This window comes from Penicillium cosmopolitanum (assembly GCF_028827165.1).
Source record: "Penicillium cosmopolitanum strain IBT 29677 chromosome Unknown utg000006l:49.0-5199605.0:1.0-5204138.0, whole genome shotgun sequence".
NCBI classification, from domain to species: domain Eukaryota; kingdom Fungi; phylum Ascomycota; class Eurotiomycetes; order Eurotiales; family Aspergillaceae; genus Penicillium; species Penicillium cosmopolitanum.
Window position 1 is genome coordinate 4,607,283 of NW_026622676.1, and position 21,990 is coordinate 4,629,272.

Below are 21,990 nucleotides of genomic sequence, written 5' to 3' on the forward strand. Positions count from 1 at the left end.
CCCAGCGTATACAATCAGCACGGCAACTCAATTCAATGGCTTCAATGGCTCCCGTGATAAGGTCTATGTGAACAGTGAGCCACTTCTGGATCATTAGGTGATGATGCGATGCAACTTTACTTGCTACACCAATGAGCCGCCATCATTTCGGGAGAAATTGGCGGGAGAATGGCAAAGACATTTCGCAGAGGACTATATTGAAACTCGAGGGATTTTCTATTGTCGATAAGTTAATAATTAACATTCAAGTGGTCAATGGTTCCCTCGGCTGAATGTCGCTCTTCCCAGACCAGAGATCAGCTTTTGTAGCGCTGATATGCTTGCTCTTGACGGCAAGTTTATATCCAACATACAGTATGAAATACAAAGGAACGGCAATATAGGCTGCCACAAAGGAACGGTAATTGAATGTCACCCTTCCTTCCCCGATGCTGATGGAGTTGAAGATCATGGTTGATGATATAAAGACACAGAGTAGAATGCCAATCCAGCTACCTGTGATTCCAAATGAGGCCCTGAAGACCAAGACGGAATCCGAGATCCCTTGCGCCTTTCGAGCCCGTACAAATGAGATATGAGTGACGAGTATTGACATCCAAGTGAGAAGACCAAGCATGGTAACCATCTTGACGAAGTAGCTAAATATCCGGGATGAGTCCCGCCCTACATTCACGTAGGCAATTGTCGTCAGAGCAGCACAAATGGCAAGTGCGTAGAAAGGCACGCCTCTCCTGTTGGTTTGCGATAGGAACTTCGGGGCGCGACGCTTCACTGAAAGATCGCACAATGCTCTGGTAGCGAGGAATAGGTCGTAGTTCGCGATTGACAAAACGAAGATCAAAATGCAGGCGTTCAAAAGATGGGGGGCGATGGCTATCTGTGCAAGACATAAAGCAGCAACAAACGGTGATGCGGCCGGATTTTTTGCCTTGCGAGAGTAATCAAGGCCCAGGCTCTCAATCCATGCCGCAGACACGAATTTCCGAGGTTCCATCATACCAACAAGAGTGATCCCGAGGAGGTGAAAGACGAGGAGACGATAGAAAGTATGATTGATCGAGCGGGAGATGACCTTCTTGGTATTCGGAGCTCGTGCCACGATACCCGATCTCTCACTGCCGACATAAGCAAACGCTGCCGGCGACATCGTTCCGCAAGCCATGAAAAACCTTCCAAGGGCACTCCTGCCGCCATCATCTTCGAAGTCGTCTGATTCTCTGAAGTACCGGAAGCCCCGAATATCACGGTCTGGTCCTCCACCGAGGGCAATGACAAAAGATAAGATCATGAGAGCGGCCATAACAACCAATTTAAATGACGAGACGTAAAACTCGACCTGGCTGGGTATTCGATGGTGCACACAGTTGAGGATGATGATTGTGACAAGGAAGATGGTAATCCAGACTCCGGGGTTCACAAAATCCGGATCGACCCAGAAGGATATCACCAATGATGCTGCGACCAGTTGATTTGGGGTGATGATAGCATACTTCAGCCAATATCTACCGAGGTATAACAGGTTAGGCCAGGCGACTTCAGGATTGGGAAAGAAGGAGTGTCAGCTTGACATTACTCACATCCACCCGAGACTGAAGCCCAAGGCTGGATCACAGAAGCGAAAAGCTTGATCAGCGACAGTGTATGGGTCTGGTAGCCACGCAGCGACCTCACCCAATGCCGAGAGGACCAGGTATACCGTAAATCCGACAACCGAATATGAGATCAAGAGAGCGGGCGGCTGCAGGATTGTCAGCGACGGCATCGATCAGCCAAGAGTATATGATTTGGAACTCCTCACGCCACTCCTAAGTTGTGTCAGTCAGGTCCAATGTTCCAAGGATGATGACAACCTTACATCGACATGGCCAGCCCACTTGTTACCATCAGTCCGGTCCCAATCGCGGACCCGATTGCTGTAAGCTGGGTTAGTTCGAACTTCATTCGAAACATCTCAATGAGAAAGAAAGTGACGGACTAATGACACTGAGCTGCCTGGTAGTCAAAGATCCGTAGATATCAGCAAATCCAATTGCAACTCTTTGTTGGCGAGTCGCATCGGGAGCCGGTCGAGTTGGCGTATTAGGTGTGTTGGGTAGATGTTGAAGATCTTCAGCGTCATCATTGGAAGAGCGAAGTCGTCGTCGCGAAAGCTCAATAGTCCCCATTCGCAAGAAATGGTCCAATTTCAATCTCCGGGCAAGGTTGAGGTGTTGATGAGGAAGACAAGGCATACCGCGAATGTCTTGAGGTTGGGGTTGAGGTTGACTCCAGTTAAGGAAGGTGCTTCCTACAGCCTACAGTTTACCATTTACCATTACCATTTACCATCAAGTACACAAAAAGGATGAAACCGAGCAAGCCTGTCATGGATATAATTTCCTCTATATATGCAAAGGTAAAACGAAATTCGCCTCCGTAGAGGGGACCAAAAATAACTCAATATAGAAACAGAAATGAAAGAAAAGAACACGCAAGGTCAGGTTGGATGCCAGCAACCCTATCGTCATGAGAGGTCCGTGAGATGCATTTTGGCAGCCTGTGACAACAGTCCCCTGTTCCAAAGCCGAAGAAGTCGCAAACGCCTTTATAAGCAAGACGCCCCAAATGAACCAGCAGGGGAGCCCTCCTTTTTTGACCCGAGTCGGGTTCAATTTGGTGGAGATAGGTAACAGGGAGAGGAGTGGAAGTTATCGTGAATAGATCCTCAGGATTGAGAACTACCGATTGAAAGATGAAGTGGAGAACGGATGCGATGTTGCCTGCCTCCCCAGGAAGGAAAAAAAAAAGGAAAAAGGAAATGGCGTGAATTCGATGCATCAAATCATCGCGACATGAGGGATTCGCTGGACTCGGTCCGCGGGAAAATGCGAGTGTATAGGGGAGTCGCTCGACTCGGTACGGGGGAAGTGGCGTTGGTGCTTCCGAGAGATCACACGGTCGGTGTAAACACCCTTGGCGGTTCCCCGGATGACGGACTCGAGATACTCGCGGAAATCGGTGGGCTGGAACTCCGGGTATAACTCGGTGGTGAGATGGTATCCCAGGTACTTGGCGTACTCGGGGTTGTTGTCGCCCCGAATGCCCCAGGAGTATTGGTATTCGGCGAGATAGCGAGGAATGAACTTGATAGGGTCGAAGGGGTAGGTTTCACTGGCTTGGCGAGCGGCAACAACGCGGCTGCAGATAGTCTCTTCGGGGACCTGTGTGATGGGAGAAAAACGCTGTTAGCCAGCCGCAATTGGGTGGAAGAGGAATCATTCAGTGGACTGGGGGCGGGTCCTGGGGACGTACATAGTTCCGATCAACCTTCTCCTCGGCAAGTTCCTCCATCAGTTGGTAGATCTGGTTTTGTGTGGAAACCAGGTTGTAGGCGAGAATCTTCTTGTTGAGGGTGCGGGGGTCGGAAATGATCATTGCCATGTAGCGACCGATGTCCCGCAAGTCGGTGAGCGCAGTGGGCATATTTCCATCTCCAATGATCTCGTCGTTACCGGAGGTCATAGCATAGTCGACACGGCCGGAAGGAAGACGAGGGTAGGAGAGCTGGTACCACCAACCCACATCGACAATGGTGTACGGGAGCCACAGCTGGCGGATCTGGTTGTAGACAATCTCTTTCTGTAGATGGAAACACGCGAATGGTCAGCTCCAGTACGACATTGCACCACTCTCTCCCCTTCATCTCCTCCGCTCTTCTTTTGTTCGGGGAGGGGGCTCTTTCTTACCTCGTCGCGCAACCACATCACACCACCGGGGGGTGAAACGGTAATGAAACCACATGGAATGAAGCGCTTGACGCCAGCCTTCTTCGCGGCCTTGGCCAGCGGGATTTGATCCTGCTGCTCCGCAGGGCCCACGCAGCTGATGACAACGTCGATTTCGGACAGGGCCTCGATCAGATGCTCTTCGGGGGCCTTCAGGTCACACTTGCGGATCTGAATACCGTTATCCGACAGTCGTTGGATGGCGGGCTTGTGAATAGAGGCCGGTCGGACCAGAGCGATAACATCCTGGAAGCAACGAATAGCAAACGTTAGTTGAGGATTTCCCAAAACCACAAATGCAGTGGAAGACATCATACAAAGCGACCATCACTGAGGAGACCATTTGCGATGGAACCTCCGGTTTCACCCGCGGCCCCGACCAACAGAACCTGGGTTTTCGACATGTTGGCGGGCAGTTGACTGGTAATTTAGTGGCGAGTCAATAAAAAAGAAGTAGTTGGTGAGATGAACGAAGAGGGGGAAAATGATGGTGGGGGGGATGGAAAGGGAAGAAAGAAAGAAGGGGCAACGAACCGGATTGAGGAGTCGACGTTATAAATTCCCAAGTGTTTCCACCCAAGGTTGCTACCCACTTTCTCTCTGGCATCGGGAGTGGACGATGGTGGGTCGAAGTGGATGTTCTCTCCCCTCAAACGAGGGGGGAGGGAGAGAATCAGACCAGAGTTGGGAGGACGTCATGAGGAGATCGTCTTAATGTATGGCTACTAGGAGACTAGACGTATCCCAGTACAGAATACTGATACTAGTACAGACTACAGATATATAATGTAATATCATGGCATTGAATCCCATCGGCTTCAAGTTTAACACTTTTTTTTCAACAATTCACGGGCCGGTGCGGTGGCTCGGGCAAAATCCTTTCCTGGTCGGCGCCCTTACGTCATGGTAGAGACGGCTTCCCGGCTTGGTTTGGGTTGAATGAAAATGATGCTTGCGGTCCAGAAAAATAGAGATTGTGAGACCTCGTAAAGAGGTACGAGTATACACAAAGGTCATGGGGACATTGCATTCCTCATCTGGTCCATCTGGCCCATCCCGCACCTGCACTTGTCAGGCGATCCGTACCGTGCGACGTTCGTCTGAGACTAGTCGTAGTCCGGGTGGGCACGTTGAGAGTAATGATAGTCCTGCGCCTCGGTCCCTGTCCTTTCCAATGGTAGGGTTCCTTCCAATCCTATGATAGTAGCGCGAGGATCTGGGCAATCGGCTGCATAAACAGACTCCTTCCCGTCACTATGTACTCCCCTCCCCCCACGTCAGCGATCTTCGGATCTGCACAGAGGACTTGGAAACTTGAAGCCAAGTTCTGCCCAGTGGCGGTCGGGACCTTCAATTTCAAGGCTGTGACGAAATGCGACCAGGAAGATTAGTCACACAAAGCCATCCTCCTGATTGGCGGATATCTGTCCCAAAAAATCGGAGGATCCCGTCCACGGTCAGCGAATCGGGCGACCCAAATGCACGCGATGCGGCTGTGGGATTCCCCGTTTTAAGATTGAGAGGGGCTTTGGGCCGGTTTCAAAGGGGGACACCATTGGGTGTCTTTGAGCAGCATGAACTCGAACACCACCAAGTTGATCAACAGGTGAAGGTAGTCCGATCCCTTGGAGCAAATCGGAACGCCATTATTACCGCATAACCGGGGATGGCCAGCCACAACCGCCTCGGGCGCGGGAGATCGGTGCCTGGTTCGACAATTCTGGTTGCCCTCAAGGCTTCGCGGACTTGGTATCTCTGTCATCCCCGTTGTGCGTCCCGGAGCACCGTAGCCCGTCAGACCGCATTAGGACGGAATCTCCTCCCCATTATTATTTTTCAGCTCTCCCTGACTGTCTCGGGCACGATCCTCCCCCAGGGATTGAGGGGGTTGGTGGGGTTGCCGGTAATGGCTGGAATTTGGGTCGGATCGAGTAAGCCTGAAGGACGATCTCGGGCTCTGGGCTTGTACTGTAAATGCATTGGGGAATGGACGCCCCTTGAACGTGAAACCTGCATGAATATGAGAGCTTTCTGCGCTTTCCCCGCGGGTCATGCGGTTGAAATCGCGGGTATGATCGTGCGAGGCCAGACTCCACACTGTCACCGGTAGTTTCGCGCAGCGTAAGAGGAGCATTGCGGAGTAAATCTGCAGTACTCGTAGCCATTCAGAACTGCCAGGACGATCGCACAAACTGTATTCAAAACATTCTTACCGCCATCGTCCTGGGAGTGTCGATACCGCAATGGTCCTGGGAATCCTTCGGAGAGGGTGAAGTGGAAGGAGCAGATGGAGAGGCACATGACTGGTGCGGACTGCCTATGTTCTGTTCACTCTACCCTCTACACCGCACACCTTACTCGTACACTGCGAGCGCAATCATTTCAATCCAATTAGAATTACGGAGTATTTCTCATAGTCGATTACATGTGATCGAGACAGGCATGTTGGTTTCGACTTGGTATTCCCCACCCAATGCCTGTCCCAGGATTGATCTTCTTTTTCAAATTTCATGATCAATTGTTCGGCTATAGTAAGATAGTACCTTCAATGATCGCAGTGGTAGTGTTCCGCGCATTTCTGTCGGAGAAAGTGATCAGCATGTGTCGCAACGATTATTACAGACAAGAAATTTGGTAACATCTTCAAGTTGTCTACGACTCGGAGTAGCGTGGCTTGCAGGCGTAATCAGAGGGCAGAAATATACTATGCTTGAGAAATACACCATACAAGGACAAGGATGGTTGATAATAGTAAAAACACCTAGGTAGCAGTCCATACTCGAATACATTTTTGGTTATTCTTCTTGTCGCATCCTTTCTCCCCCCACAACTCGCCGTTGTCGTTATTGGTCGAGTCTGCGACATGATCTACCGCCACGGAAGGTGGGACAGCGACGGTCAGTACCGAGCAAAAAAGAACCAGTATAATCCAATAGTGCATTCTGAGCCAAATGCCAAGTTTCGAGTATTTAAATAGTAAGAGCAACTGGAACTTTGGCTATAGTATGGTCCATGCAACATTTCAGGCCTTTATATACTAGTACTATTCAGAGTCGGATCCATTGTTACTAATTAGTACTAGTAGTACCTCGTAGTACCAACTAACTATTTCCTACTACTAGTACTACTACGGAAATCACGGTCGGACAGATCTGAATCCCAGGATACGACCTAGAATACCACAAGCAATGATGTAACGCGCGACTCCAGCTATCAAAGAGCATTGTTTTGTCTCACAAGCTGTCGATGTTACCAAGTAAGCCTGAGCCTGGCCTTCGGATAATTTTTTCAGGAAATTTGCCAGTGAGATTGAGAAAATCACGACTCTAAATAATATAGTACTCTATATTTCGCTATAATCAATAGCCATTCTTCCGTTATGGAACCCGTCATAACCCCAGGCTCGTTTGAATGTGGGGTGCAGTCAGTGTCACCTACCCTTCATGATGGAGGTGAGCCTGCCAGAACAAAATGTGAATTTGGACATCGTTGAGTTTAATGAACCGATCATAATATTTCCGCATGACGACAGAGCTCTATGCGGTTACGCAGATTATGAACACAGAACAGAATCGAGTTGAAATCGGAAAATGTGAAGCAAAATAATCCGTAAGAATCATGGCCAGCACGATCCAAAAATGCCCCCTTAGACTCCCATACGCCAGTTCATGCTTTCATTTAAAATCCCAAGCTTTGCGTGGTCCTTCCCATTCGAATACTAGTCCCAGTCTCCACCTCCCTCTGAAGCTTCCTCACGTCCCACAGTTCCCCGCGACAATAAAGCCGAACAGTGACAGTTGCCCCTTGTTTGAGCAAAAGCATCTCCCTTTGCTTCCTTCGTTCTTCCATAATGACAGCCCACTTGGCCCGCACAGCCTTGAGCTGCTTCCGACGTTTAGGCCAGCTTCGCTTCCATAAAATAACTTGATGTGTCTTCTCCAGGTTTCGGTCAGTTGGCCACCCCCACATGCGTTCTTCTGGGAGCCACCCTTCGTCTTCATCTGTGACTTCGATTTCCTTGCCGGAAGTGAGTCTGTCGATAGCGGCCATATCCCATTGCCATGAGCGAAGTTCATGGAGATCATTTGAATCACGGCAAAGGTTCAGTACGCCCCGTCGAGCAAGGTGGTGCTGGCGGATATGGTAGTCGACTTGGTAATGGGCAAAGAGAACAGCAGCCTCTGGGTCGGCGTTCTTTGTCTCTTCTAGAGCCCGGTTTAGGTTGTTCTCGACCAGGGCGTAGTAGCGCTCACGCTGTGAAACGGATATGCGACGCCACCACGTTGGATCGGTGTGCTTTGTTTCAGTGTCCAGGGGGGAGATATTGTCATCTCTGGTTCGCTTGTTCACAAAGAATGGGGGGTAATGGCTAGAGTTGTAAACACCATCACTGATATCCCCCTTCATGATTGCCTCGGTGATAGTGATTTGACATTTTGTGCAGCCAAGGGCTTCTTCCAGAGCCTCAAGCTATTGGTAATATAATCAGCGTTGTTCACATAGGAATTAATCGCAATCTGAGTCCGTACCAGATCTGTCTCTGTAGCCTCGTCCCATGCTTTTTCCATTGCCTGGATGTCTGAAGTATTGTGATTTTGTTCGCCCGAAGTGCCATACATTTCGAGAGACCTCTGGGATTCGACCTCGTCGAATCGTGATTGGGGGCGATATTCTTGATGTATCGTGAAAAATAGAGTTTAGCAACCCTCAGTTCATAATGTTCAAGTGATGCCGAATTTGAGACGATTTGAAGAGATCAAAATGAGCATTTTCTGGGTTATTATACTCTGCACAGTGAAGGTTATCGGGGAGACGTGTCTAGGCAAACGAGGGTTGTGATGAGCTGGGACGCGGTGGACAAAGAGTCACTAGATCTAGATTCTATTTCCAGACTAGGGATTTCTGTCACCACAAAGGTTTCTTTGTGGCGTTGCCGCAACTTTCTCGGGGAACAAAGGGACCACTAGAATTTTCGCGAATACAATGAGGTCAACGACTTTTACGTCCGACTCGATTTAGGAAATGGCCTGCTTATAAGAATTACTTGAGCTGGGGACCCCATCGGGACCGCTTGAGGAGGTCCGCGCCAAATGCGTCAAATGACATTCCTCGATCTGACCGTGGCTGGTCATCTGTCCCGAAGTCCGCCGATGCGGTGAATTACCCCAGGGGGCGTGATGGGGTCACTGGGTTTCATTCGACCTCACGACCAGCTTGGTCCCCGCATGGCCCGTCTCAGCATATTAGAAAGAGAGGTATATATGGCCCTTGACCGCATTCCTGTGCTCCGTAGATGAGGGGTGAACTGGCGGTCGCATGGCGCGGAGCAGGTTAAACAGCCCCGCCATGCCACGCTCCCTTGCGACCAGCGGATCATCACTCATGAATGAATGGTGGACACACCCTCAGAAGACTTGGTCATTACTTGCTCTGAGCTCTGAACAACTTGCTTAGCCCGATAATCCCCACCTCTGTACTCTACCAGCACAGATGAACCTGCTAGCCTGATTTCAAGACACTCACTCCTTGCAGATGAAGTTTGCCCGTGGCCTTTCCTGCTGATGCCAGAAAACTGGCGGAAGAAACGACTTCGTAAAATAGGGAAAGTCGTCATACCTCATACTCATTTACTAGTAGTTTTATCTACTGGTAGTATATTGGGATTTGTAGTTAGCTTTTAGTAGTTAATACTACTCAGGTCTGCGCCTGTAGATCGGAAAGCTTATGTACTCTGCAGATCAAGATAAATAAACGCGTCATGACGCACATAGCCACTAACATACGAGTAGCTGCATGTCTCAACTTGAGCTTGCAGAGTTCTAGCATCTCGCATGCCCCCTGGCAGTCTTCTTGTGAAGCTTGAATGCATGATTTTATCACTCTCTATTGTGTAGTACTATGCTCCACATCTTAATTCACTGGGGCAAATTAATTTTTGGAGAGGGATTATGGTCTGTTACTATATATTCAGAAGATTGTTTAAAGAAACAAATTTGCACTGGCTGACAGTCAAAAATGAAATAATAAAACAGACTCAACGGCTGGAGAGATATTGAGGAAACATTAAGAGGTTCCCGCTGGCTAAGCACCATCATAACCATCACCAGGCTACGACAACTTGAAGCCCCCAGCAAGCTCGTCTCTGTCGGATTTCATAAGGGATTTAATACTAATACTATAGGTTATCTTCCATGAAAGTACGCCCACCGTAAAATATCTCTTAGTTTGTTAGAGTAGTATGCGTTGTCAATTCAGTGCCCAAGTAAGGGTTGAAATAAGTATTTGTAGGGTATCTACTATATTGTCATCATTGAAGATTCAAGTTCCTATCGGTACAAGTAAAATCCAAAATCCTCCCGTATTTCTGGCGTGATTGAGCTTTCTGTCCAAGCAAACTCCTGCCGTAGCCATGAATCCCAGTCCCAGTCTACCCATTCGTCAAAGTCTTCTGGACAAGGGATCCAACGTATCAGGGGGGACATGTACTGCCCAAGACATCGCTCAGACACATAAGATCCTTTGTAATCATCCTTCCCTCACTGGAATGATGCATCGTCAAAGTCGACAAATACAACAGAGGGATCTGGGCTTTCATGATCAATCAGTATGACATTCCGGGGATATAGATCATTTAAACACATGTTGTTCGCATATATCTTGCCTTCTAGTTCCACAATTGATGAAATAATTCGCTGGCGACTAGCTTTGTAAAGTTTTTCTGGCTCTACCCTTGACATTGGAATACCTTGTATGTATTCCAGTAAGACCATACGAACCTCACGGTTTCTATGAGATTCAACCGGCGGTGGTAGTGATATATAATATGAACCATGGTAATGGGGAATTCCCTGGCCCTGTAGCTCTTTAAGGGCCTGGTATGCCCCTGCTTCATGTGTATAGAACTGGTCCATAGCGCTAAACGGATCAAAATCCCGACCTTCGTCGTCAAAGTATAAACGGATCAAAGACCTTTGCTGCTAGTGTAGATTGAGGGATCTGTAGATAGTTACCCGATTGACCACACAGTTTAACCGTAAACACCTGTGATCGATGTTCGTCGGCAACCTGTAGTAGTGTCTGGATCTGTAGGTCAAGAGTCCGACTACCCATAGAGCCAGGTAGTGGAGGATGCTGCTGGCAGTGTTCAAGAGGGGATAGCTGACTTCGCTCATGTCTATTTTCTTGGGTGTTGATCATTGAGTCGTTTGTTATCGGGGTTGGCTTTGGCTGAATATGCTCTTGGGCAGTAAATCTCCATCCACACTGATATGGGCCTGGGGGTTTTGGCAATGTTTTAGATGGCGGTCCAAAGCCTGGACTACTGGACCTATGGAGACCGCCATAACTGTTAATTGTGTCGATTGACGCCATCATATGGGTTTGCTGTCCGAAGGCTGAGGAATGGTTGTCACCATCAGTGGGGCTGACAGGCATGGTTGTAGACATTGGTTCGATTAACGAGGTGTGGCTCTTCGCGCCGCTGCTTCCCAGTTGCGAGCCTCCCTCTGTGTAGTCGATCGACGTATGATTCTCCACGTGGGCGTTTACCAACAATGAGCCGTAGCTGGCTAGAATTGCAAATGGAGCCTTGACTGTTGTCACTGTTGCTGTGAATCTCTGAGATGTAAAGGGGTTGGTGGGTGAGTGTAGATATTCCGTTATCCGACAATCCTGTCAGCTCTGAGATCAACAATCATCAAACTTCACACCCTAGGAGTAGAAAGTCAGGCTATGATTGCAACGAGTGTGATGTTCCAGATGGTTGGAGAGGTAAACAAAGATGGTAGCCTGGCCGGTGGAGATGTGAGTAGAAGGGCAGGCAGGTGTGTGACGTGCCCAGCCTACACCACTGGCAAAAGTCATTCTGATCATATTTTATGCCCACAGCTCAAACCTGAACGGAATCCCAATGGCTGAAACCAAGATTGCTACAGCTAGTGCACCTCTCCTGTTTCCAATTCTTTGCCTCACCGCGTCCCTGATTTTCATCCTTCTACTGAACCGCCGTGCATGTGAGAGCCTCGCAACCAAATGCCTCCAATTCATCTACCAGTCCTATATCACTTCCAAGGATCAGATCTTCCAACAATGGTTCGCCCTCCCTCATAATACCGCCACAACCAACGAACTAGAGCTGCGCTATGGGCTTCTCACTCCATCTGATACACTGACTGAATCATCTTTCGGGGACGAGGACGACGAATACCATCGGATGGACTGGGAAAGTGGAGATGGATGGATTGACATTCTTGTCGACAATTACGTTCGATGGTTAATGGATTCTGACTGGGGTGACGATACGTGGTGACCCGCGACTACGGGAGCATTGTATTGCTGGATACGCCAATGGAGTCATGTTGTGCCAAATTGGTGAATTTTGTAACTAGGGCATGGGTGTACATTACCTCGACCAAGAAGCTATTATTCCCGTGCGGTTTGCCTGTACAACCCTCGGCAATGATTTCATTTCCCGCCAATTCTTGAAATCTTGTAGCTAGCGCGCGTTAGTGTGACGTAGGTGCAATCGCTTGAATTCGTTCGTTATATTGTTCTGCGCTATCATAATTATTCGTCATTGCGTAAACCAATTGCCAAAATACATTTCATTTTGCATCAGCCCGCACGACTTTACGGAGCGCAGTATCCTCCATCGACGATCAAATCCGCACCAGTAGTGTAGCTGGATGCGTCGGAGGCAAGGTAGAGGTATGCGCCCTTCAACTCGTGGGACTCGCCCTCCCGACCCATGGGGATCTTGTCGCGCCAGATCTTCTTGGTGTCTTCCTCCACGAAGCTGGAGATTTCAGTGGCAATGTATCCCGGGGAGACTGTGTTCGCACGAGCGAAGCGAATCCACTCGACAGAAAGAGACTTGCCTATATATCTTGTTAGCAGGGCTAGAAGTGCAAACCACGATCTCCGACAACATACAAAGATGGATAACGCCGGACTTAGCAGCGTTATAGGCGGACTGCAATTGGGGGAAGTTAACAATGTGGCCGCTCATTGAAGCCGTCGCAACAAAGCTGCCGTAGGTGAAGTTGGTCAACTTGTTGCCATTGGCGTCAGTTCCCTCCTCCTTCTGTCGGCGCCAGTGGGCGGCGGCGGCGCGAGCACAGTAGAAAGTACCATCGAGGTCAACACCGATAACATTGCGATAATGGTCGAGGGAGCCGTCCACCATGGAGCCCTGGGTCCATGGAATACCAGCGTTGGCAATAAAAACGTCCAGACGGCCATTGAAATCCTTCACAACGGTGTTGACGGCCTCCTCGACCTCCTTCGCATCGGTGACTTGAACCTTATAGGCTTTGGCTACGTTGGGGAGATCGTCCGTTAGCTTGGTTTTCAAATATAGAGTAAGGTATGCGCGACGTACCCTGGACACCGTACTTCTGGGCGATCTCGGCAGCGCGCTCCTCGCACTTGGGGTTGCTGTTATACCACATAGCAATGTTGGCGCCAGCTTCGGCCAGACCCTGGGCTACGGAGAGACCAATGCCAGCACCAGCACCCGAGACAATGGCAGTTTTCCCCTTCAGGGAGAACATGCTCATCAGACTGGGGTGCTCCGGGGCAACTGTGTTGTCATGGACGAATAGTCCCTGCTTGTTGATGGGGCTGGCAGCCATTGTGATGGTAGAATAGCGAGGTGTCTGACGTCGATACGTTTGGGGAAAAGGAGGGCCACAGGGTCGGGCGAGAGAAGATTACTTAAATAGAGCTCCGGAGAGACAATGTCCATCATATCCCCACTCGAGACGCTCTGACGGTGTACAATGCGTTGGCGGGGGAGCTCCGATGGTCCACTATTCAGAAAGTGGCGGCCACGGGAAGCTGTGGCCAACGAATGCCGCTATACGTTCCAGAACGGAGAGTAGAGCGGGTCGCGATATGGTCGAAGTGGGATGCAGGGCCTTTGGAGGGGCATTGAAGCGCGTGTGGGGGGACAGCATGAAGCTCCATCGGGCTGACCAGCATACGGTCAACGGCTCAACGGCTCAACAGTGATGATACTAACTTCCTGGGCTTGCTCGGGCTTGAGGATCGCATCTATTATGTCTCTCAAATGCAGAAGGCACGTTGTTGCTGTCAATAAACGTGAGGGCGAGGGCGGCTAAATGCGCAAAGCTGGGGCTATCAATGAGCCGCTTCGGGGGAGAATCGGACGTCTCTCACCCCAGTGCGGGTCTTTCTCGGAGGTGGATTGTTGTTCCATGGGGTTGGCGGCCGAGGCCGAGTCGGGGTAGCCGGGTTCCAGTCGTGCTGTGATACTCCGTCCAGACACCGTAACTCGGTCCGCTAGGACGCTGAGGGCGGACTGCGAGATCTTTTAAATTCTCAAATCTAGAATTTAACTGGAAGATCACATTTTCTCACTGCATTGAGCCTCGAGGACAGTATTGGTCTGCCACCTGATGTTCCGCGGGGACGGAGTGGAGGAGTAAGGTGGAGTTGTTGTTGTTTGAGCCGGCGGAAGTTGGAAGTCTCCAAGTCTCCACTTTCTCTTCTCTCCGCCGGCTCTCTCTCCCTCGCGCCGGAACCGACTCGGACTGAGGCGCTGAGTATCTCACTGGGTGGGATACCCAGTAGTATAAGGTTTCTATCGGCAATATCTCCAATATCTTCAATACTGGCTACCTGTACTACTGAGATACTAGCACCAACTAACCTATGAACCTGCTGACGGTCACTTCATGCGATACCAAAAGGCCCAACCTCCATTCCAACTAACTGTGATCAACTTACAGTTTACACTTTTTCCAAAGCATTAACGTTTCCTTTAACCTCCGAGTGTCATGACCTCTCGCAGAAAGTGTGGCGGATGGTGTGGCCGCCAGCATTCTTCATGGTGCTGGGGGTGATGCGGCCACATTCTTCGGCGTATCGATCAATGCCCTCATAACAACAAAGCATCCCCGGCAAGAATGTCCGCGACGTCCATTTGCATTTTGCGTTTTGCCTTCTCAATTCTTCAAGCTGGCTCTGTCTTGATCTTGTATGGCCGCAGTCCTGCTGCTTTCTCCGAGCGTATCCGTCAGCCAAGTCAATCACATCTCGCTAGAACGATCTCAGACCTACAACAACAACAAGCCAACACTACTCAACGAATGAAAGATTGCACCAGAATTGCCTCGCGGATCTCGCGGTCAGCTAGACGGCTATGGTGAGCTTGAGCGGCGTTGTTGCCATCGCCGCTTCAGGCGCGGCTATCTTCGTCGTCTTCGCAGTCGTTTCCATTGTCGTCTGGGTTCGCGTTCGAAAGGAACGTCATGCGTTGAGAGTCCTAGGTCTCAAGGAAGGAGAGTTCTCCCGTAGCCTCCAGACCTTCACGGGAAATACCTTGACATCACTCTCCCATGAGGAGGGGACGGCACTCCGAGCACATGGCCAGTTACCCTATGGCAAGCCGACGGAATGGGGTCAGCTCGCATCTCGAGAGACACTGCTTGGGCCCAAAAATAACTCGGACTCGTCGTTTCCACTGGCCGACAAAGCCCGATCACTCCGAAATTCCCTCAGGCGATCCAGATCCAAACGCCTTTCGAGGTCCTCCCACAAGCGTCTAAGTTCAATGGCTACAGTGAGCGAGATCCACATGCATAGTTCTCATCAGCCCTCCATATCCAGAGACGATGTTCCACTTTCGGCTATCGAGGGAGTCCTAGAGTTGCCAGCAGAGCGAACCCCCAATCAAACACCCGAGATGAACAAAGGGGAGGAAGAAGGTTTCATTCTCGGCATGCGACCTGTGTCTCCCGGATGGCCATTGCCTATCCAGAAGGATCGATCTACCTTGTTTCCGGTGTTGGAAAACCGCAACTCGCAAGATATGTTCGATCCATCTCCACGAATCTACGAAGAGTCTCCGCAACGGCTTCGAGGAGGAAGCATAACGAGCCAAAAAGCTGGCGCTATTCCCGACGATATTCCTCCCCCTCCTCCGCCAGCTGCCTGGCCACCGGACAGACTCAGCTATGCGAGAAATGACTCCGTGATGAGGTTATCTTCCATGAGCTTGGATACCTGCAACAGCTCCATTTTGGACGATGGAAGATTTGGTTACCGATCAGCTGATACTGAACTCACCTCGCCCATCTTCCCGTCCGGTGGCACCTTCGTTCCGTTCAGTGCAAATGACGTTGGAATAAAGAATGGACGCAGGAGCTTCATCGCCGCAAACACCGGTCAGGGCATGCCACCGTTGCACAATTTCCCCATTCGTTCGTCTTCGACGGCAGAGACTCGTCGAAGATCGTCAATGGAGCCCATGGAGCCTCGCAGGAGCATGACGACGACTTCTCGAAATCCTAGCAATGGAAGCGATCGATTTGGTGGACCTCCCCACCGAAGCGATTCAGTGTCATCTAATAATATACCCACAAGGCACTCATCATTCCGCAGTGGAACGCCGATATCTATGGGAAGTTTCCACAACCCCAACAATCCCAACTGGCGATCACCTCCATCTCAGCCATCCCCGATGGCTTATGTACCTCATTTCAGCCAGTTTCAACGGTCAACTATCTATGATGAGCAGCGTGAGAATGACCCGTTTTACGGCGGCTCGCCGCATTCAAACGGCACCCTATTCTCCATGGGATCACCTGGCACAGCAACAGGCTCGATGCCTCCCAGCCCGTGCAAAGATCGAGTTTATCTCAACGAGGGGCTTTGCCGTCTGCCTTGAAGGGCAGCAATTCACAGCGCAAGGGGCAGGGCCACCGACGACAAAACTGTGTTCGTATCTCGATCCATCCACCCATGACTTTTGGGGGATCGACGTTTTCTCCTACACTTGAGGAAGAGCCGGAAGATCTTGATGCGATGGAAGAAGTTGACCTGCGCGAAAGTGCCATCAATGGGCCTTCCAAACCCCCGCCAGTTTTGTCAACCAACATCTCCCCCATGCCAATCTCCAAACGTGGTAGCCGGAGAACCAAGCCAGCTGCTAGCACTCTTGGTCCTCTTGCTGAAGAACCACAGTCTCTGCAGAATATTACCCCTTCCAAGAAGAAGAACCATGCCCCCAATAGCAAAGAAGTTGGGCCTGCCCCACTCGATAAGACTCATGGCTTACCCGAGCTGTTCACTGCCCTGCCATCATCCAGTGAGCTTAACCTGTCTCATACGCCCTCGCCTGATCGAAGCACAGCGGTCTGGTCAATACCCGAAGTACCTTCACCACCATACGAAGATTCCCCTGGAACTGGCAGTCCAAGACGAACCGCAGTCAAGGGTCCACGCAGTCAACCGGGTAGACCATCCCGCCGCAACTCAGCGCACATCCAACCGAAGCCAATCAAGCCGCTCATGGGAGTCGGCTCACCTACTGGTCTTCCCCTCATCACAGGAACCCAAGGAAGTGACTGGCGTAAGTCAACCGATTCGCTATTCCGAACAAACACCGACGCTGCCGATGGCTCACCCCGACGGTCACGCGATCTCCAAAGCTCTATGCCGGACGGATTCGAAGCAGTTACCAGCTCTTTGTCACCAGCTCGTACAAAGAGGGGAAGAAGTAATACTGTACGAGATCGTGTCACGATCTGGGAAGATGCCAATCGCAGTGCATCACCACCAAAGCCTCCAGCTGCGCATTTACCTGGTCTTTATAGCTACGCAGAGACCTCGCCATCACAGAAAAACGGCCACGGCAACATTCCCCGATCCATGTCTCGGGGTGAGAATTCTCCTCTGCGGAACGGAAGCCAGTGTATGCCGCCGACTCCTACCTCTACTCGACGTGGCCTGACAACGCCTACCGGCAAGGCTCTTGGGTTGGGAATTGGAGGAACTCCGGCAAGCTTGTATGATGGTGATGGATTCTTCAGAGAGTAATTGCATTGAAGTTATTTTTCTTTTTACTTTGGGTGCATGAGCTGTTTTCTTTTTGGTGGGAATCGTTGTTCAAAAGCCTTATACCTTTTCTTTCTTTCTTCTGGTGCATTTGCCCCCTTATTTTTCTTCTTCTTCTTATCCTGATGTGAAATGCTTGTTTTGATATCCACGGTCTAGGTAGTAGTAATTATCAATGAACATCTCTTTGGGTGATCCCATCGTTCAAGTTGTAAACGGAATAAAGTTGAGCACTACTAGTGGTACCGGTTCCAAGCCCGGAAGGCATAGGCAGTACTAGTATTACTACCTAGTAGTAGTAGTAGTAGTAGTAGTAGTATCCAGTTGTATACAGGTAAGATAATGAGAGAGAACATTTGGAAGGAGATCTGAAAATTGGATCTGTTTCAAGTTCGACTCGGACTCGCCCGAACAGGATGTACGGGCTAGTGCCCAGGTGTACTATAGTTATATACTGGCAGGATTGCAGGTGTACTACTACTACTACTAAGAGTTCTGGACCTGGGAACATTCGGAACTTCAAGTTGATACCTAGGTACTATTAAAATTACAGTTTAGTTGAATAATTTATACAAGTTTAGAAGCTATTCAAAACGATATACCTCCTGACAGTTACATCGTAGTTATAGCTCTCTCACTGGGTAACTTCTAGTAAGCTACATATTCAAGCTACATCGCACTCCGCCCGAAGCTCCCCTCCCGCAACCAGCTTTCCTTTTTCAACCGCCACACTTCACACCTTTTTTTTCCCCTCCCCACCATCTGAGTCCCTCGCATTTCTCTAAAATCGCCCAAGATGGAGGTCCTCCGTACAGCCCCCGATACTTCATCCTTCGTCCCTATCGCCGAGCACCAGTCCCGCACACCGGCCTCGTTCCACGATGGTCCTACAGTGCTACACTACCACAGCCAGAGCTGCAAAGTCGTCATTCTCGAGCGCGACCTTGTCGCTACCCCTGCGCTGAACGCCCTGCGCGGCGAAAGCGCCACAAATGGATCAACCGCAACCGAGGAGGAGGAGAAAGAGGTTGCCATTGACAACGTCGAGACTTGGGTGACGTCCGAGTAAGTTCTGTCTTTCCGCTCTGCAGATACCGGGCGCGCATTCAGTGCAGAACTAGCGCATTCACCGCGGAGTCTTCACTGCTCCCTTTACATCCAAGAGATCAATTTTTAGCTAACCGGCCTCGCAGTAAATTCCTTCTCTTCTCCTCCTCCGCCTCAACGGGCGTCTCAATCCCCTACCCTTCCATCTCCCTCCACGCAATCCAGCGCCTGCGCGTACCGGGCGCCTCCGATGAGGAAGTGCAAGGACTGTACATGCAGATTGCGACACCGAGCGCACCCTCTGGAGAAGACGATGAAGAAGAATGCATTACAATGACCGTTGTGCTGCCCTCCGACGCGACAACCAGCACAGCCTCCGACGAACTCTCCGACGAGCCTGAGGAGAGCCCCATTCAATCCCTGTACAATGCCGTGTCAGCTTGCTCGAACCTTCACCCCGACCCCATTGAGCCGGGTGATGAGGACGACGAGGAGGGTGCGAAGTTCTTCACAGCCGATGGTGCCGAACCTTCGTTTTTCCAGCTTGGGGAGGGAATGACAGGCTCTGAGAATGGAGGGTTGCCGCCTCCCGTTGATGGGAGCTCTTGGTGGATTACGGCGGAGAATATGGATCAGTTCTTTGATGAGGAGGGCAATTGGATTGCTGGGGGTGAGCCGCCGTCTCTCCCGCTTGGGCCTGGGGCTGGAAATGTGCATTCTCGGGAGGATGAGAATGAGAATGGGGAGCAGGATGGGGAAGAGGGTGCGGATGATGATGAGACTAAGTGGAGGAGAACTGAGTGATTGGACGGTTCATTGTACGAATTATAAAAAGTGAAATAGAAGAAACAAGCGAGAAACAAGAATAAACTTTCTAAACCTATCCAGAGTATCATTGTATCCTAGTTATAGAAATGAAAACAGAAAGGAAAAAAAGCAGTGCAGCTGATTCGCCGATGACCAGTCCTTGACAACCCTTGACAACCACGTCGCTGCCAGAAAAAGGGGAGACGTAACAGCTGGAGTACCAACAATTCGAAAGCCCGAGCCTGACCTCGATCTCCGACCATGAAATTTCGGGTCCCACGCATCTCCATTTCGAGGCGCTTTGATAGAGCAATATCCGGCATCCTTCGGGCAGCCCTTACCGCAGCGTACGGTCGTGATTCTTGAAACATGGGAGCTTCCACAGCATAGGCCGAATGGAAAGCTGACTTTTGTACGGAATTGAACGTGGTCTATCCAGTGCCCATTCTCCATTGTAGCTGCATCAGTCCAGTATGTTCACGCCTCGACGGTGCTTAGGCCAAGGGACGGTGCGAATTATTTGAAAGACATGTCATTACATCTCGGACGAGTTTCTCCATTCGAGCAAGAATGACTTTTCTAAACCACTCGTCTCTTCCCAAGACAGACCGCACTAGATCTGCTATAGTTGGGACGCGGAAGAGGGCGGCTCAATTGTCAAACTTCTTCGTTGTATGATTTTGACAACGCGTAGGCAATTTCCCCACCTGTCGCGCTGCAATGCACCACGGGCGCACATATTTGATGGCGTAGTACCTTGTTTCATGCAGACTGCAGCGGTGTGCCCATTTTCTCGCGATCGCATGCGCATATAGTTCCATAACCAACCAGAAGAAACGATCGAAAGCGTGATCAGCATCGTGTGGAAGCAGCGTCTAGTGTCAAAGGTTCATTTCACGCCCAGACCCCCAAATGCCCTGTCGAGCTCATCTCCTTCATTACGGGGTAGCATAGAAGGCATGGAAGATCCCTGGTCACCTGAAGAGCTGTCTAGCAGACTCTCCCCCTTCACGTCTGGTGACGTTGCTGTCCGACTGGGTTGAAGGATTTTCTCATCGCGGTCTAGCCACCCAGGTGCAACGCGGCGCTTCTCCGCCAGTTCCCGCTGCTGGATCGAGTCTTCCCAGGCTTTGAGTGCTGCCTTGGAATCATCACGGGTCTTCTTCAAGTGTTGCTCGAGGGATTGGCAAGCTGCAAGGATATCGTCTGGGTGGGCTGCATGCTCGCCGCTGGAGGAAACGACATAGCGTGCTTTTGAATCCGGATTTAAAGCATCGACAGTGACGGATGGTGGCAGCGTTGAGGTCACGGATTTGTAGGTGTATGGTAAGGTGACGGAAGTGGGGAGGTTGATGAAGGGCGATACGGTGAGTGGCACCTGGGCCAGGAGGGGGTGAGGGCCTGGTAGTTGTTAATGGAAGCCAGAGATATGTGTAGCAGTTCGATGAAAACTCACGATTCGAGTCGTACATGGTCAGCTTTGTTGATTGTTGAGGTCGTGGAGGTGTCAACTGCGGAGTGCGGAGTTGGTCCAAAGTTGTCACGGGGTTGCCGAGTCCCCGCAGTCGCTCATCGAATTTCGAATTTCAACACTTCATCACCCACTCTCTTTTCTGCATTGCTTCCAGGATACCGAAGAAAACGATAATTAATATTCACATACTCTAGATCAATACCAATAAGGATTCACGTGTTGACAAACAAAGATACAAGACCAACAAATCCAGAAATGCCACCCAAGATCAGTGTCATACCTCCCCATCCCAGCCCCAATCTCGCATAGCCAGCAATAATAGGCCCCAGGAATTGCCCAAGAGCAATAGCAACATTGCAAAACGCGTAACCTGTACCCATGCCACTTCTTTTGCGACTATCGATTCCTTTTTTGAACCTCAATCTGCCTCACGGCATCAGACACCTCCGCCATGACTTGTGCTTGGGAGGTAGTCATGAACAAACCGACGCAGGTCACTAAAGTAACAAAACAAATCTGGTGACTCGACGATGGCGTTTCAACCAAGCAGAGTGCAGAGAGCGGAAAGAAGGCCAGAATAAGCTCAATGGCAACCGTTCTTCGGCGATCCCAGCTTTGACAATATTTGGCCATTGGAATGCTAAGAAGGCTGGGGAGAGATATCCCTAGAAACAAAAATCCAGACTTCGTTGAAGACCAGTCATATGTTTCCATCGTGAATAGTGGAAGAGTCTGTGGCTTGGAAGTTAGCAAAATTGCCATCCTTTCCACAAATTTGGGAACATACGGTCTCGAATGCGGAAAGAATGGATGAAATCGTGATTTCAGTAATTATGGCTGCTATGAAGCGGGTATCAACAAAGTTGCGAAGATTCAATTTGTTTCCTGTTGAGCCTTGCGTGGACAGCAATGGGCTTTCCTCGGCCTGGTATGGTGCGTACACTTCCGTGTCGTGATCTCCTAAAGGGTTGATATTAGAAGTCAGAATGCGGGTATTGCGGATATCCGAAAGGAGGACTGCCAAATGGACCGCCCTTT

The 21,990-nt window shown here is 50.2% G+C and overlaps 11 protein-coding genes across 11 annotated transcripts; 4 read left to right on the forward strand and 7 right to left on the reverse strand.

Annotated features, from left to right (window-relative positions):
- Positions 1-244: 244 nt before the first annotated feature.
- Positions 245-2,165, reverse strand: N7509_006255 (Amino acid/polyamine transporter I; the record flags this gene model as incomplete). Its single annotated transcript, XM_056630892.1, has 5 exons — positions 245-1,502; positions 1,578-1,738; positions 1,799-1,805; positions 1,856-1,913; positions 1,976-2,165. The coding sequence occupies 5 exons, from the start codon at positions 2,163-2,165 to the stop codon at positions 245-247; spliced, it is 1,674 nt and encodes a 557-aa protein (XP_056490194.1).
- Positions 2,166-2,816: 651 nt separating this feature from the next.
- N7509_006256 (aromatic alcohol reductase) lies at positions 2,817-4,168 on the reverse strand (the record flags this gene model as incomplete). Its single annotated transcript, XM_056630893.1, has 4 exons — positions 2,817-3,200; positions 3,292-3,618; positions 3,726-4,010; positions 4,082-4,168. 4 exons carry the CDS (start codon positions 4,166-4,168, stop codon positions 2,817-2,819), a joined length of 1,083 nt encoding a protein of 360 aa, XP_056490195.1.
- Positions 4,169-5,864: 1,696 nt separating this feature from the next.
- N7509_006257 (uncharacterized protein) lies at positions 5,865-6,065 on the reverse strand (the record flags this gene model as incomplete). Its single annotated transcript, XM_056630894.1, has 2 exons — positions 5,865-5,956; positions 5,978-6,065. 2 exons carry the CDS (start codon positions 6,063-6,065, stop codon positions 5,865-5,867), a joined length of 180 nt encoding a protein of 59 aa, XP_056490196.1.
- A 1,377-nt stretch (positions 6,066-7,442) lies between these two features.
- Positions 7,443-8,332, reverse strand: N7509_006258 (uncharacterized protein; the record flags this gene model as incomplete). The annotated part of the gene is made up of 2 exons (XM_056630895.1): positions 7,443-8,234; positions 8,294-8,332. The coding sequence occupies 2 exons, from the start codon at positions 8,330-8,332 to the stop codon at positions 7,443-7,445; spliced, it is 831 nt and encodes a 276-aa protein (XP_056490197.1).
- Positions 8,333-10,709: 2,377 nt separating this feature from the next.
- N7509_006259 (uncharacterized protein) lies at positions 10,710-11,198 on the reverse strand (the record flags this gene model as incomplete). The annotated part of the gene is made up of 1 exon (XM_056630896.1): positions 10,710-11,198. One exon carries the CDS (start codon positions 11,196-11,198, stop codon positions 10,710-10,712), a length of 489 nt encoding a protein of 162 aa, XP_056490198.1.
- A 475-nt stretch (positions 11,199-11,673) lies between these two features.
- Positions 11,674-12,072, forward strand: N7509_006260 (uncharacterized protein; the record flags this gene model as incomplete). Its single annotated transcript, XM_056630897.1, has 1 exon — positions 11,674-12,072. The coding sequence occupies one exon, from the start codon at positions 11,674-11,676 to the stop codon at positions 12,070-12,072; it is 399 nt and encodes a 132-aa protein (XP_056490199.1).
- Positions 12,073-12,392: 320 nt separating this feature from the next.
- N7509_006261 (putative carbonyl reductase) lies at positions 12,393-13,396 on the reverse strand (the record flags this gene model as incomplete). Its single annotated transcript, XM_056630898.1, has 3 exons — positions 12,393-12,640; positions 12,696-13,079; positions 13,144-13,396. The coding sequence occupies 3 exons, from the start codon at positions 13,394-13,396 to the stop codon at positions 12,393-12,395; spliced, it is 885 nt and encodes a 294-aa protein (XP_056490200.1).
- A 1,532-nt stretch (positions 13,397-14,928) lies between these two features.
- N7509_006262 (uncharacterized protein) lies at positions 14,929-16,455 on the forward strand (the record flags this gene model as incomplete). Its single annotated transcript, XM_056630899.1, has 1 exon — positions 14,929-16,455. One exon carries the CDS (start codon positions 14,929-14,931, stop codon positions 16,453-16,455), a length of 1,527 nt encoding a protein of 508 aa, XP_056490201.1.
- A 74-nt stretch (positions 16,456-16,529) lies between these two features.
- N7509_006263 (uncharacterized protein) lies at positions 16,530-17,606 on the forward strand (the record flags this gene model as incomplete). The annotated part of the gene is made up of 1 exon (XM_056630900.1): positions 16,530-17,606. One exon carries the CDS (start codon positions 16,530-16,532, stop codon positions 17,604-17,606), a length of 1,077 nt encoding a protein of 358 aa, XP_056490202.1.
- Positions 17,607-18,420: 814 nt separating this feature from the next.
- N7509_006264 (Voldacs domain-containing protein) lies at positions 18,421-19,475 on the forward strand (the record flags this gene model as incomplete). Its single annotated transcript, XM_056630901.1, has 2 exons — positions 18,421-18,689; positions 18,818-19,475. 2 exons carry the CDS (start codon positions 18,421-18,423, stop codon positions 19,473-19,475), a joined length of 927 nt encoding a protein of 308 aa, XP_056490203.1.
- An 892-nt stretch (positions 19,476-20,367) lies between these two features.
- N7509_006265 (uncharacterized protein) lies at positions 20,368-20,950 on the reverse strand (the record flags this gene model as incomplete). The annotated part of the gene is made up of 2 exons (XM_056630902.1): positions 20,368-20,879; positions 20,935-20,950. 2 exons carry the CDS (start codon positions 20,948-20,950, stop codon positions 20,368-20,370), a joined length of 528 nt encoding a protein of 175 aa, XP_056490204.1.
- Positions 20,951-21,990: the final 1,040 nt, after the last annotated feature.